The 15,668-nt window shown below is 47.6% G+C and overlaps 1 protein-coding gene across 2 annotated transcripts in view; it reads left to right on the forward strand.

The window, feature by feature from the left end:
- The window catches only part of arhgef18 (Rho/Rac guanine nucleotide exchange factor 18), a 150,778-nt gene that overhangs the window by 64,618 nt on the left and 70,492 nt on the right, over window positions 1-15,668 (forward strand). The window contains exons 5-9 of one of the 2 annotated variants that reach the window (XM_033046983.1): window positions 7,972-8,086; window positions 8,692-8,749; window positions 9,862-9,903; window positions 13,553-13,633; window positions 14,490-14,592. In XM_033046983.1, coding sequence (XP_032902874.1) covers window positions 7,972-8,086; window positions 8,692-8,749; window positions 9,862-9,903; window positions 13,553-13,633; window positions 14,490-14,592 — 399 coding nt within the window. The remainder of the gene's footprint in view (window positions 1-7,971; window positions 8,087-8,691; window positions 8,750-9,861; window positions 9,904-13,552; window positions 13,634-14,489; window positions 14,593-15,668) is intronic. The other variant, XM_033046984.1, reaches the window with a different exon arrangement.

A 15,668-nucleotide genomic window follows, 5' to 3' on the forward strand; every position in this document is an offset into this window, starting at 1 on the left:
CAGGAGTAGGCCATTCGGCCCTTCGAGCCTGCACCGCCATTCAATATGATCATGGCTGATCATCCAACTCAGTATCCCGTACCTGCCTTCTCTCCATACCCCCTGATCCCTTTAGCCACAAGGGCCACATCTAACTCCCTCTCAGACAATAGAATACCTCGCTGTGATGCACCGGGTGACAAAGGAGAAGGGCAGGTGTCAGGAACCCCTCCTGGCCAGCAGAGGCAGCGAGTAGGAATTTGTTGTGGAGCGGCGATGGCATCTCTTGGGCCAGATGTGCCTCACATCTGCCCGTCGGCAGCGGCGACTTGTGGCCGGAGGGAGCGGAGAACAGCGGCTCCTGTCCGTCTCTGGTAACTCACACTCTCTGCCTGGGTTGGATCGGGTTGAGGGCCGCAGCCTGGAATTGTTATTGTAAGCTTTTGATGTGTCGTTTAGATTTGTGATACAGCGTGGAAACAGGCCCTTCGGCCCACCGAGTCCGTGCCGAGCATCGATCACCCGTTCACACTAGCTCTATCCTGCACACACTAGGGACAACTTACAGAAGCCAATTAACCTACAAACCTGCAAGACTTTCCAATGTGGGAGGAAACCAGAGTAGACAATAGACAATAGGTGCAGGAGTAGGCCATTCGGCCCTTCAAGCCAGCACCGCCATTCAATGTGATCATGGCTGATCATCCCCAATCAGTATCCCCGTTCCTGCCTTCTCCCCATATCCCCTGACTCCACTATTTTTAAGAGCCCTATCTAGCTCTCTCTTGGAAGCATCCAGAGAACCCGCCTCCACTACCCTCTGAGGCAGAGAATTCCACAGACTCACCACTCGCTGTGAGAAAAAGTGTTTCCTCGTCTCCGTTCTAAATGGCTTACTCCTTATTCTTAAGCTGTGGCCCCTGGTTCTGGACTCCCCCAACATCAGGAACATGTTTCCTGCCTCTAGCGCAGTGGTTCCCAACGTGGGGCGTACGACCCACAGGGGGGCAATTTGATTTTAAGGGGGACATCAGTTAAACATATGTAGTTTATGTTTCAGATGTTATTTTGAGTAAATTCCATTTTCTGAGAATTATTTCTTTGTCTGCTCATGCTAAAATATGGGGGGGGGGCATCAGGATTTTAGAGGTGATTAGGTGGGGCATGGCCAAAAAAAGGTTGGGAACCACTGCGTCTAGCGTGTCCAAACCCTTAACAATCTTATATGTTTCAATGAGATACCCTCTCATCCTTCTAAACTCCAGAGTGTACAAGCCCAGCTGCTCCATTCTCTCAGCATATGACAGTCCCTCCATCCCGGGAATTGACTTTGTAAACCTACGCTGCACTCCCTCAATAGCAATAATGTCCTTCCTCAAATTAGGGGACCAAAACTGCACACAATACTCCAGGTGTGGTCTCACTAGGGCTCTGTACAACTGCAGAAGGACCTCCTTGCTCCTATTTTTGATTCCTCTTGTAATAAAGGCCAACATGCCATTTGCTTTCTTCACTGCCTGCTGTACCCGGAGAAAACTCTCATGGTCACGGGGAGAACGTACGAACTCCATACAGACAGAATCGGTAGTCAGAATCGAACCCGGGTCTCTGGCGCTGTAGGGCAGCAACTCTACCCGCTGGGTCACTGTGCCGCCACTATTGTCTATGTAATAGGAGTTGATCATTCATGATGCAGCTCCATAGGACTTTGGTTAGGCCGCATTTGTAGTATCGCATGCACTTCTGCTCACCCCTTCACAGGGAGGATGTGGAGGCTTTGTAGAGGTGGTTCACCAGAATGCAGCATGGATTAGAAGATGTCAGCTACAGTGTTGGATAAACTTGGGTTGTTTTCACTGGAACATCGGAGGTTGAGATGAGACTCGATAGAAGTTTATAAAATTATGAGAGGCATAGATAGGGTACACAGTTAGAAGAGTTTTCAGAACACGACAGAATCTGTACCCCCCACCCTCCCATCCCCCTTAATTTCCAACCTGCCGCCATCAAAAGAGCAAAATCAGATACATTTTCCAATACAGTCTTGAATTCTCAAGACCCTAATGTCATAAAATCAAAATTTACACAAAGTGCTGGAGTAACTCAGCAGGTCAAGCAGCATCTCTGGAGAGCCTGGATAGGTGACATTTCGGGTCGGGATTCTTATTCAGGTCAAACGTCACCCATCCATGTTCTCCAGAGATGCTGCCTGACCCGCTGGGTGACTGGCACATTGTGTCTTTTACATGGATACATAGATACATAGACAATAGGTGCAGGAGTAGGCCATTCGGCCCTTCGAGCCAGCACCGCCATTCAACGTGATCATGGCTGATCATCCACAATCAGTACCCCGTTCCTGCCTTCTCCCCATATCCCTTGATTCCATTAGCCCTAGGAGCTCTATCAACTCTCTTTTGAATGCATCCGGTGAATCAGCCTCCACTGCCTTCTGAGTCAGAGAATTCCACAAATGCACAACTCTCCGTGTGAAAAAGTTGTTCCTCATCTCAGTCCTAAATGGCCTACCCTTTATTCTTAAACTGTGACCCCTGGTCCCAACATCGGAAACATGTTTCCTGCATCTAGCGTGTCCAATCCCTTAATAATTTTATATGTTTCAATAAGAATCCCTCTCATCCTTCTAAATTCCAGTGAATACAAACCCAGTCGCTCCATTCTTTCATCATATGACAGTCCCGCCATCCCGGGAATTGACCTGGTGAACCTACGCTGCACTCCCTCAATGGCAAGAATGTCCTTCCACAAATGATTGTAAACCAGCATCTGCACTACCTTGTGTAAAAATATCATGGAGTCATACAGCACGGAAACTGGCTCTTTGGCCCAATTTGTCCCTGCTGACTAAGATGCCCCACCTCAGCTAATCCCACCTGCCCGCATTTGACCCATATCCCTCCAAACCTTTCCTGTCCATGTACCTGTCCAGGGCACACAAAAATGCTGGAGAAACTCAGCGGGTGCAGCAGCATCTATGGAGCAAAGGAAATAGGCAACGTTTCGGGCCGAAACCCTTCTTCATAGCCTGTCAGACAGGACAGACCATGTACCTGTCCAAATGTCCTGTAGATGTTGTTATTGTTCCTGCCTCAACCACTTCCTCTGGCAGTTCTGATGTAACTTTGTTGACCTGAAGTGCCAATTATGTTTCTCTCCCCACGCCTCAGATATTGCTTGACCTGTTTTAGCATTATCTGTTTTTATTCAGTATTTCCAGCATTTGTAATATTTTCTTTTGATACTATCTTGTGGAAATCAACCAGCGGTCACTAGAAACATATTTAATGCGTGGCATCTATTTCATACCTAAAACAGATTTCAGACCATCGAACCTCCCTCCCACATCTGTTATTAATTGTGCGTTCAAAGAGTGTGGGAAGCTCATGAAAGTGCCTGTTTTCAGCTGATTTTGGCCCTTCAGGTGCAGTGTCAAGAGGCTGGTAGCAATTTGTTCCAACGTTAAAGAGCACATTGTTCTAAATGAAAACAAGAGGCAAATCCTGGTCAGCACCGAAATCACCTCTAGACATAGAAAAAACAGAAACATAGAAAAATAGGTGCAGGAGTAGGACATTCGGCCCTTCGAGCCAGCACCGCCATTCAATATGACCATGGCTGATCATCTAAAATCGGTACCCTGTTCTTGCTTTTCCCCCATATCTCTTGATTCCTTTAGCCCTAAGAGCTAAATCTAACTCTCTCTTGAAAACATCCAGTGCATTGGCCTCCACTGCCTTCTGTGGCGGAGAATTCCACAGATTCGCAGCCGGCTATGGCTCCTGACACTCCTGTGTAAGCCAAAGGCTTTAGATCCATGCCAACAACCTTTGGTGGCACGGTGGCGCAGCGGTAGAGTTGCTGCCTTACAGCGCTTGCAGCCCAGGGTTCCATCCTGACTACGGGTGCTGTCTGTACACAGTTTGTACGTTCTCTCCGTGACTGCGTGGGTTTACTCCGAGATCTTCGGTTTCCTCCCACACTCCAAAGCCGTACAGGTTTGTTGCTTAAGATTAGGATGCAGGTACCGTAAGTAATTGGGAATGTTGATGATTCTAGCAAGAAGAAATGAATACAAGAGGTGTATGTATTTGAATTCGAATTTGAATTTGATTCCACAAGCTTATTCTGCAGATAGACACAAAATGTTGGAGTAACTCAGCAGGACAGGCAGCATCTCTGGATAAAAGGAATGGGTGACATTTCGGGTTTGAATAGACAATAGACAATAGGTGCAGGAGTAGGCCATTCGGTCCTTCGAACCAGCACCGCCATTCAATGTGATCATGGCTGATCACACAATCAGTATCCCCGTTCCTGCCTTCTCCCCATATCCCCTGACTCCACTATCTGTAAGAGCCCTATCTAGCTCTCTCTTGAAAGCATCCAGAGAACAGGCCTCCACTGCCCTCTGAGGCAGAGAATTTCACAGACTCACAACTCTCTGTGTGAAAAAGTGTTTCCTCATCTCCGTTCTAAATGTCTTACCCCTAATTCTTAAACTGTGGCCCCTGCTTCTGGATTCCCCCAACATCGGGAACATGTTTCCTGCCTCTAGCGTGTCCAAACCCTTTATAATCTTGTACGTTTCAATAAGATACCCTCTCATCCTTCTAAATTCCAGAGTATACAAGCCCAGCCGCTCCATTCTATCAGCATATGACAGTCCCGCCATCCCGGGAATTAACCTTGTGTCTCGAAGGGTCTCGACCCGAAATGTCACCCATTCCATCTCTCCAGAGATGTTGCCTGTCCCACTGAGTTACTCTGGCATTTTGTGTCTATCTTCGGTTTAAACCAGCATCTGCAGTTCCTTCTTACACATTATGCTGCAGTAATATGGGACATTGCTGAGACCACACTTGCAATGTGTAGTACAGCATTGCTCTCCTTACTCAATGATGGATGTTAATACACCAGATGCTGTTCAGGGGAGATTGATTCAACTAATTCTTGGAATAGGAGGGTTATCTTATGGGAAATGTTGGATAGACAAAGTTTGCATTTGCCATAGACCAGAGCAATGTTCAGTTTAGTTTAGTTTATTGTCACGCGTACCGAGTACAGTGAAACCGGAGCACCCGGAGAAAACCCACGTGGTCACGGGGAGAACGAACAAACTCCGTACTGCCAAGCACCCATAGTCAGGATCGAACCCGCGTCTCTGGCGCTGTAATGCAGCAACTCTACCGCAGTGCCAGAGGTTAATTGGCTTTGGTAAGTTGTAAAAAAAAATTGGCCCTAGTGTGTAGGATAGTGTTCGTGTTACTGATCGTTGGTCAGCACGGACTCGGTGGGCAGAAGGGCCTGTTTCCGCGCTGTATCTCTAAAGTCTTGTGCACACAGGTGCCAGATAACTTGGTTCTGCACTTATATTAGAGCTGCACCTCTCTTCATTTTACCTTCCAAAATATAACATCTTGCATTAATCTGCAGCTTGTGGATCTGAGATCTCCCTGGTAACTCGTGAGCAGTGTTGCCTATTTAAAATTCTTACTTGGCTTAAGGGTGGATTTGTGTGATCGGGGTTTAGAACTGACACGTGGGGGTCACATCTGGCCATGTGGGAGTTGTTCAGAAGTTCGTAATGATAGGAGCAGAATTAGCCATTCGCCTCACGTCTAGTCCGCCATTCAATCATGGCTGGTCTATCTCTCCCATTGTTCCTGCTTTCCCCCCATAGCCCCTGAAACCCATGTTAATCAACACGCCTTGTTCAAACGCCAGTTGATCGAAGTTGAGAACCGCCAGGTTCCAGTAAGGAGGAGGGATCAGGGTGGCAAAGTAAGGGAACCGTGGATGACCAAAGAGGTTGGAAATTTGGTCAAAAATATAAAGGAAGTGTGTGCAAGGTTTAAGAGGTTGGAATCAGACATGGCCTTTGAGGAATATAAAGATTGGAGGAAAAAACTCAAGTGGGTGGTTGTAGGGGCCACAAAATGGCTTTGACAAGTCGGATTAAAGAACATCCCAAAGCTTTTAGTACTTATATTAAAAACAAGAGGGTAAGCAGGGAGAAGGTAGGACGGCTCAAGGATAATGGAGGGAATTTGTGCTCGGATTCTGGAGATGTAGGCGAGGTACCAAACGAGTACTCTCAAGGTACACAAAATTGCTGGGGAAACTCAGCGGGTGCAGCAGCATCTATGGAGCGAAGGAAATAGGCGACGTTTCGGGCCGAAACCCTTCTTCAGACTGATGGGGGGTGGGGAAAGAAAGAAGGAAAAGGGGAGGAGGAGGAGGAGCCCGAGGGCGGGCGGATGGGAGGGTGGGAGGAGACAGCTAGAGGGTTAAGGAAGGGGAGGAGACAGCACGGGCTAGCCAAATTGGGAGAATTCAATGTTAATGCCGACACAAAATTGCTGGGGAAACTCAGCGGGTACTCTCAATCTGTTTTTTTTTTTACCAAGGGGAAGGACAGAGAGATGAATGTGGAGAATGCTAACATGCAATGGCAGTTTGACATTAGGAAGAAGGAGGTGTTGGGCCTCTTGAAGAGCATTAAGGTGCAAGCAGCGGCTGTGGAGAGAGAAACAGGGTGAATGTTTTTCGGATCGAAGGCCATTCATAAGAACGGCAGGAGCGAGAGGACAAGCTTGGGGTACTGATTGGGGATGATCAGCCATGATCACAGTGAATGGCGGAGCTGGCTCAAAGGGCCGAGTGGCCTCCTCCTGCACCTATTGTCTGTTGTTAAGTTGCAGAGTGGGAGAGGGTGGAGCGAAGAGAGGGGGGAATCTGTGATTGGATGGAGATCACAGTTGCTAAGGTAATAACTAGTTTAAAATCTGGCAGTTGGAGGCAGCAAAAAAGAAACAAATTGCAAGAAAGAGATACAGTCCCATCTGTGGAGAAGGTGCAGTGGAGTTGTTGGGAGGACTGGTGAATGTTGAATTCAGTTTCACCACCCGAAGGGGCTGCAACTGAGACAGAAGCACGGTGGCGCAGTGGTAGAGTTGCTGCCTCACAGCCCCAGAGACCCGCGTTCGATCCTGACTGTGTCTGTACGGAGTTTGTACCTTCTCCCCGTGACCGCGTGGGTTTCCTCTGGGTGCTCCGGTTTCTTCCCACATTCCAAAGAGGTGCAGGTTTGTAGGTTAATTCGGCCTCTCTACAATAGCCCCCCGTTATGGATGAGAAAGTGGGATAATGTAGAACTAGCGTGTGAAGGATGTGCACATGGACTCAGTGGGGCAAGGGCTTGTTTCCATGTTGTATTATCAATCGAGCTTTACACTGTACCCGACTACACGTGACAATAATGATAAACCAACCAAGGAATGGGATTGGCATAGAGCCATACAGTCAGAGCCATCTTAACGCATGGGCAGTTGCCCGGGGCCCACGAGCATAGGGGCCCCATGCTAATCTATGTATTTGTGGAATATTATTGTAGAACATGAAAACGGAGAAGAACATCGCAAGTGCATGACTATTTGATTCGGCACAAAGAAACTGGAAGTGTAGGGCCCCCAGTGCACTGCTTTGCCCGGGGGCCTATAATGCTGTTAAGACGGCCCTGTATACAGTGTGGAAACAGGCCCTTCGGTCCAACTTGCCCACACCCACCAACATGCCCCCATCTACACTAGTCCCACCTGCCCGCGTTTGGCCCATAGCCCTCTAAACCTGTCCTATCCATGTACCTGTTTAAATGTTTATTAAATGTTGCCTCAGCTACCTCCTCCGGCAGCTCGTTCCATAGACCCACCACCCTTTGTGTAAAAACGTTACCCCTCATGTTCCTATTAAATCTTTCCCCCCTCACCTTAAACCTACGTCCTCTGGTTCTCGATTCCTCGTGAAAGAATAATTTCTAAAGGTTTAGGGAACGGCAAATGAATGGGACTGATGGGATTGTTCGGCCTGGACAGTACAAACACGATGGGCCAAATGTCCTCCATCTACACTTATAATTCCATGAAGGTGGATTCCAGTGATTGTGGTCGTGATGCCTTTGCTTGTTGTCCCCAGGAGATGCAGAGAACAGATATGAGGCCACGACTGAACGCCAGCGCTTCCTATTCCTTCATGGGGATTCAACATCGCTCTTCCCGGAACATGGCTGCACCCCAGTGTAGAGAACCAGGTTGGTGAAGCGCTCAACCAGGTCCCCAGCAACATTTCTGCGATCGCTGCTTCCTCCGTCGGCCAGAGCCCCCCCTTGAGACACGCTGAGCTCTCGACTCATCCCAGCCTTCGCACTATAGTGGTGCAGCGGGTGGAGCTGCTGCCTCACAGCGCCAGAGACGCGGGTTCGAACCTGACCTCGGGTACTGCCTGTGTGGTGTTTGCGCATTCTCCCTGTGACCGTGTGGGTTTACTCTGGGTGCTCTGGTTTCTTCACAAATCCCAAACACGTGCGGGTTGGTAGGTCAATTCGGTAAAAATAAATGCCATAATGCTCACTATGAGACCAGGACCCTCACTCAGGGAGTGGGACCCTCATTCTGGGACAGGCCCTTACTCTACACCTGAGACCCTCAGACCCTTCCTTTGGGATTAAACCCCCACTTTGGAACAAGACTCTCATTCTCAAATGAAGAACATTATTCTGCAACAGGTCCCACAGTTTGACACTCGGATTATTATTATATTCTTTCTGAATTAATTGTTTTGAAATGAAGGCTTAATTCTGTGTTTCTCTGAGTCAGCGTGGAATCGCTTTAGCTTTTCTCTTTTCCTTCATCCCAGAATCCGAAACGTCCCCAGAGAATCAAGAGGAGAAAGAAAATCTGAAGCCTGACCACTTGTACGTATAAATGCCGTCCCTCGGGAGCCTGCATCACTGTTTCTCGCACTAATCTGTCAATAGCCGACTGCAAATGAGTCTTTTATCAGCAGGATGATCCAGATTATTTTTCACTTGGTCCTTTTCTCACTTCACGCACTTCCTCTACCCCTCCCTGGGTGCCACAATGGTGGAGCTGCTGCCTTAGAGCACCGGAGACGCCAGCTTGATACTGACCTCGGGTGCTGTCTGTGCGGAGTTTGCACATTCCCGCTAACACTGCATGGCTTTTCTCCAGGTGCCTCGGTTTCCTCCCACATCCCAAGGACGTAGGTTCATTGGCATCTGCAAAATTGCCCCTAGTGTGTGGGGAATGAATGAGAAAGTGGGATAACACAGAATTAGTGTGAAAGGGTGATTGATGGTCAGCGCGGACTCGGTGAACCAAAGGGGCTGTTTCCATGCTGTATCTCTAAACTAAACTAAACTAAACTAAACTAAACTAAACTAAACTAAACGGAGAAAAGGAAGAAAGTACAGGGCAAAGTAGGTTGGTAAAGAAACACAGGATCATCCTGGAGATAAGTATGTGGTGCATGCATGGAGTTTAACCACATCCACAGGCCATTTACTGGGGATGAAACCCATGACATTGGAGGCAGGAGAAACCTGTCACCCTCATGGTCTGCATGACAGCTGATCCTCCAGGGGGAGCTATTACGATGTTTCCACTGGTGGGAGAGTCCAGGACCAGAGATCATAGCCTCAGAATTAAAGGGCGCTCTTTTAGAAAGGAGGTGAGGAGGATCTTCTTTAATCTGCGGAACTCATTGCCACAGAGGGCTGTGGGGGCCAAGTCAGAGGATATTTTTAAGGCAGAGATAGACAAATTCTTGATTAGAACGGGTGTCAAGGGTTATGGGGAGAAGGCAGGAAAATGGGATGGGGAGGCAGAGATCAGTCACGATTGAATGGCGGAGTAGACTCGATGGGCTGAATGGCCTCATTCTACTCCTGTAACCTGGGAACGTAACTTATTCAGGGAGCTTGACATCAAAGTCAATGAAGCCAAATATCACCCGGAAGGTGATGGATATGTCAGTTGACATCGTTTCTTTCTCCTTGCCTTCCAGGTTGGTTCAAGAAGTGCTGCAAGAACTGAAGGCCTATCATGGGTTAGTCACACCCCATTTATCATTTCAATAACTGACAACAAGATGTTGAGTGACCAAAGTCATACAGCACGGAAACAGGCCCTTCGTCATAGTCCATCCTTGCCGCCTAGGGTGTCCCGTCTAAGCCAGTCCCAATTGCCTGCGTTTGGCCCATATCCTTCTAACCCTTTCCTATCCATGTGTCCACGTGTCTTTTAAATGCTTTCGAACAGAAATGGAGCAAAGGGAGGAACACTACCTGTGAGTGGGCAACAGTCATGTCAAGTCAAGTCAATTTTATTTCTATAGCACATTTAAAAACAACTTTCATTGACCAAAGTGCTTTACATCAGTGCAGGTACTAACGTGCTAACAGGGGAATGCAGTAATCCTCTCCAACGACACTGAGTTCCACCGATCACCAGGGACGTTGGCTGCATTTCTCCCCAAAGCGATTGGTCTTTGCCAACCGATACATCTTCCACAGACAGCTGAATCATCCTATCAAGAATGCTTCCACCCGACTCCTGGTTTCCCCTCAACTCATTCTTGTCCGCTCTCCCTCAACACCCTCACCCATGCAAGGATCAAGGGCCAGGCTTGCAAGCTTCAAGGAGCTTTAAGTCATCAAAGAAACTTGTTAATAAACTCAACAACTGGCACCACCCATCAGGCCCGATGACTCTGCACTGGAGCAGAGGAAGCGTTAACCTTGACCTCTGGGCCCCACACTCTCCCGTCTTGTATGGACGTGCTGCGGACCCACTGGTGGAGATCGATTGCTCACGCCTCCATTATATTTGGAGGTGAACTGTTATAGAGTCATCGAGTGATACAGTGTGGAATCAGGCCCTTCAGCCCAACTTGCCCACACCGGCCAACATGTCCCAGCTACACTAGTCCCACCTGCCTGTGTTTGGTCCATATCCTTCCAAAGGTATCCTATCCTGTCTAACTGTTTCTTAAACTTTGGGTTAGTTCCAGCCTCAACTACCTCCTCTGGCAGCTTGTTCCATACACCCACTGTGTGAAAATATTATCCTTCAGATTCCTATTAAATCTGTTCCCCTTCACCTTAAATTAAATATTTTCCCCTTCACCTTAAACTGTTTGAGTTCAGGCCTTTGTTAATCTTGAAATTCCTTTTAAATGGCTTTGATGAATGAATTAATTGGCCCCTTAGATACTTGGGTTGAAGGCCACCAGCATAGTCAAGGACCACTCACCCTCATCAGTCCCTCTTCCCCCCCTCCTCACATCAGGTGAGGGGTACAGAGGTTTGAGAACGCACACCTCCAGGTTCAAGAACAGTTTCTTCCCAGCTGTTATCAGGCAATATCAATGGATATTTTTAAGGCAGTGATAGATAGATTCTTGATTAGTACGGGTGTCAGGTGTTATGGGGAGAAGGCAGGAGAATGGGGTTAGGAGGGAGAGCTAGATCAGCCATGATTGAATGGTGGAGTAGACTTGACGGGCTGAATGGCCTAATTCTGCTCCTATCACTTATGAACTGAACCCTCACCAGCTAGAGAGCGATCCTGACCCCCCCATCTGCCACATTGGAGACCTTCAAGCTATTTTCTCAAGAGAGAGCTGGATTTAGCTCTTGGGGCCAAGGGAATCAAGGGATATGGGGAAATAGCCGGAACGGGATACTGATTTTGGATGATCAGCCATGATCATATTGAATGACGGTGCTGGCTCGAATGGCCGAATGGCCTACTCCTGCACCTATTTTCAATGTTTCTATGTTTAATCGGACTTTATCTTGCACTAAACATTATACCCTTTATTCTGTATCTGTATACTGTATACGGTTTAATTATAATCATGTATAGTCTTATCGCTGACTGGATAGCACGCAACAAGAAAGCTTTTCACTGTACCTCGGTACACGTGACAATAATAAACTAAACTAAACTAATATTGTCACATCTACAGAGGCACAGTACAACGCTTTGTTTTGCATGCTATCCAACACATCAGATATACCAAACATAGATACAGTCAGTTCAAACTCAAGTACAATAGATATAACGAAGAGGAAGATATGTGGAGAGGTTATCTCTGTAAATCCCCTGGCGGGAGCATACGACTGCGTTTCAATGCTTCTGCCGATCGCTCATTCTGTCTCATTTTCTACCTCCCCTCAGAAAGTGCAGCAATGCAGTCAGCAGGTGAGCAGCTACCTGTGTGCGTCCCTGTAACGTGCTTCATGTGCTGCTTTGCCACCCAAGTCCCCCGGCAACGCTGTGTAGGCCGCACTCTCTTCTCCACTCTGCTGCCTCCTACCCAGTTTCAGAAGTCAGGCTGCCATTTATTTTTTAGCAAATTATTCACAATCGGCCTGCTCAGAATAAAGTTCCGTGTTCGCTTTGCTGTTGACACCTGCCCACGGACCCTGCATCTGGCTGAGACCTACGTTCCCTGGGATGGGAGGTGAATAGAGAGAATTCCTGCTCCTGGTTGCTATCCACAGACCTCTGCTAAAGAATGGACTGTGAGGACATCAGTCATCACTATAATGTGCCTCCAGAACTTACATTTCTCTCACATATTTTTCCCCAAAAATATTTGTTTTATCCCAAGTTCAACCGAAGGTTTTCCACTTTATCCGATAATTATTAGCGAACTGGCCTCAGATTGCTGGGTTTGAACTGACTATCTTGCTTTTCCCATTGCTATGTGCAGCAAGCTTTATCTGCAAGTAAGCCTGGTTCATTGTTTAAGGGCCTGTCCCACTTTCACGACCTAATTCACGACCTCTGCCGAGTTTGCCCTTGACTCATACTCCTCGCAGCATGGTCGTCACAAAGTCGTAGGTAGGTCGTAGGTGGGTCGTAGCAGGCCGTGATGCTAGTCGTAGGTACTCGTGGCATCAAGTAGGTCGGGCCGTTTTTTCTAGCCTGATGAAAAATGTCCACGAGTAAAAAAGGTTGTGAATTAGGTGGTGAAAGGTCCTTTAGTCTGTTATAAAAAGGGAAGAGGTTGTCTCACATCAAAGTACCCTCAGATGTGTGGCATTTGGAAGCAATGAAAGGATACTTCATTCAACCAGGGCTCCATTATTTTGAATCTTAGACAAATTTAAGTGAATGTTAAAGACAAATGTCCTTGAATCTATCCAATAGTGGCAGATAATCACAGTTAACATGGCATCAAGGGCTTCACCCCAAGAAATCAGAGCGTTGGAGTGACATTCTGACACAGTGGAACCTATATTAAATTTGGGGTGAATTATTGAGGCAGTGTAAAGAACAGAGAGTGGCACGGTGGCGCTGCTGCCTGTACGGAGTTTGCACGTTTACCCTGTGACCGTGTGGGTTATCTCCAGGCGCTCTGATTCCCTGCCACATCCAAACGTGTGTGTTTGTTGGTTAATTGGTAACTGCAGCTGCTGGGCTAAACCGAAGTTGGACACAAAATGCTGGAGTAACTCAGCGGGACAGGCAGCTTCTCTGGAGAGAGGGAATGGGTTCCCTGCAGAGATGCTGCCTGTCCCGCTGAGTTACTCCAGCATTGTGTGTCTGTTGTCAGTTGTTGGGCTTGCGTCCAATGTGTCACCCTTCCCCTCACCTCAGCATCCTAACATGGAGCAGTGGTGAAGGCTTCTTTACTCGTGCCTAAGGTGCTTATCTAGTTCTGACTGGTCCTATTTTCTCTGCAGTGCAAGAACATCGGCGGGATCTGCACAGATGCGCCCCCCTGCCTCCTCACACGATCTCACTTGGATGGAATTCCTTGCCGAGTAAGTTTAAAGAATCTTTGGTTGTTGGTCAAAATTCCAGAGGGAACCCATCAAAGTATGTAGGCACAAGAAACTGCAGGTGATGGAGTCGTGAGCAATGCACAAAGTGCTGGAGGAACTCAGGGGGGGGGGAGGGGGGGGGGGGTCAGGCAGCATCTAAAGAGGGAATGGAAAGACGATATTCTGGGTGGGGGCCCTTCTTCAGACCGATTGGAGAATGGGGGAGAAAGCTGGAAAAGTGGGATGGGCGTGGGGCAAGTCTTCTTATCGAGTCTATGCACAAGATTAGAAGTTGTTCAGCCAGAGCTGAACACACTTCTCAGCATCTGCACACAATGGTGGCTGTCTTGTCGCTTCTTGTGCGTGGTGGTGGAAAGATTGGTGGAAACAGGGCCGCGACGTGAACGCTCTTTCCCTGACCCCGGTTTGGCAAGTGATAGGTGGATACAGGTGAGGGGATGGGTGGTGGAATAAGTGACAACAGGTGACAAGGAGACCAAAACGTTTAAGGAGGGGAGAGGAGGAGCGAAATGTAAAGCTAGAGGGATGGATGGAGTGGAAGAGGACGGGGAAGGGGGTAAAGAGGGGCGAAAACGGGGAAACGGGATGGGATGTGTGTACGAAGGAGGGGAATGGACGAAGGTGGTGGGAGATGGTGGGAAAAACGGGAATGCACAGGGTTCCTCCCACGTTCCAAAGACGTGCGGGTTTGTAGGTCAATTGGCATGGTCGGCATGTACTCGGTGGGCCGAATGGCCTGCTTCTACACTGTATCGTGAAGCTAAATGAGGCCAAGCACAATTGTCCATTAAATCTGGCTATGACCGTTCACAACTTTCTCTCCCCCTCTTTAAAGAAAAGAGGACGGTGACAAAACCGATCGACCCGAGAAAGGAACAAAAGTGAAAAGAACATTAAGTTCTCTCAAGAGCAGGGTGACTGGCTCCTTCAAAGATAAGGTGAGAATAGTTGCAGGGATTTGCTTTCAAATGTGCCTGTGTGATGTGTAAATATTGTGGGGGGGTTTTCCATCTTGCCCCCGAAATCATTCGATGTTAGAAGGCTGTGTGCTCTCTTACCTCATTGAAAAATGAATTATCTGGATTCAGGTAGAGAAAAATGCTGGAGAAACTCAGCGGGTGAGGCAGCATCTATGGAGCGAAGGAAATAGGCAACGTTTTGGGTGGAAACCCTTCTTCAGACTCAGGCCCTTCCTCGTACAATAGACAATGCCTCACCTTTCCTCCAGGAGAGAAGTATCAGATGGATAGATTGAGCTCTTCATTTGCTACATAAAGGATGTGGTGGTGGAATCATAAATGTACTGGGCAAGCAATTAGTTGCCTAGACTTTTGATCCAGAGACGTCTATTCAAATTTTACTGCGTAAAATGAAATAAATCTCTATTCTCAGTGATAGTGCCAGTGAAGGTAGACAAAAATGCTGGAGAAACTCAGCGGGTGCGGCAGCATCTATGGAGCGAAGGAAATAGGCAACGTTTCGGGCTGAAACCCTTCTTCAGTGAAACAAGCTTATTCTAAAAATAAAAATCTAGGTTTAAGATTAGGTTCATTATTATCATATGCACTGAGGTTTTTGCACACTATCCAATTAAATCAGATACAGTAATACTATAAATAGACATAGAAAATAGGTGCAGGAGTAGGCCATTCGGCCCTTCGAGACAGCACCGCCATTCAATATAACCATGGCTGATCATCCAAAATCAGTACCCCGTCCCTGCTTTTGCCCCCTATCCGTTGATTCCGTTAGCTCTAAGAGCTAAATCTAACTCTCTCTTGAGAACATCCAGTGAATTAGCCTCCACCGCCTTCTGATTCTTGAATAAATACAATCAACACAAATACAAGCACAAAGGGCAGAGTAAGGGGAAGGATACGGAGCGGGATTATACCTGATAGAAGTGTATAAAATTAGGAGAGGCACACATCGGGTAGACAGCAACAACCTTTGTCCCTTGGAGGAGAAGTCAAAGATTAGAGGGGAAAAGTGTAAAGGAGATTGTGTGGTGAAA

This window comes from Amblyraja radiata, chromosome 29 (assembly GCF_010909765.2).
Source record: "Amblyraja radiata isolate CabotCenter1 chromosome 29, sAmbRad1.1.pri, whole genome shotgun sequence".
In the NCBI taxonomy this organism is placed as follows: domain Eukaryota; kingdom Metazoa; phylum Chordata; class Chondrichthyes; order Rajiformes; family Rajidae; genus Amblyraja; species Amblyraja radiata.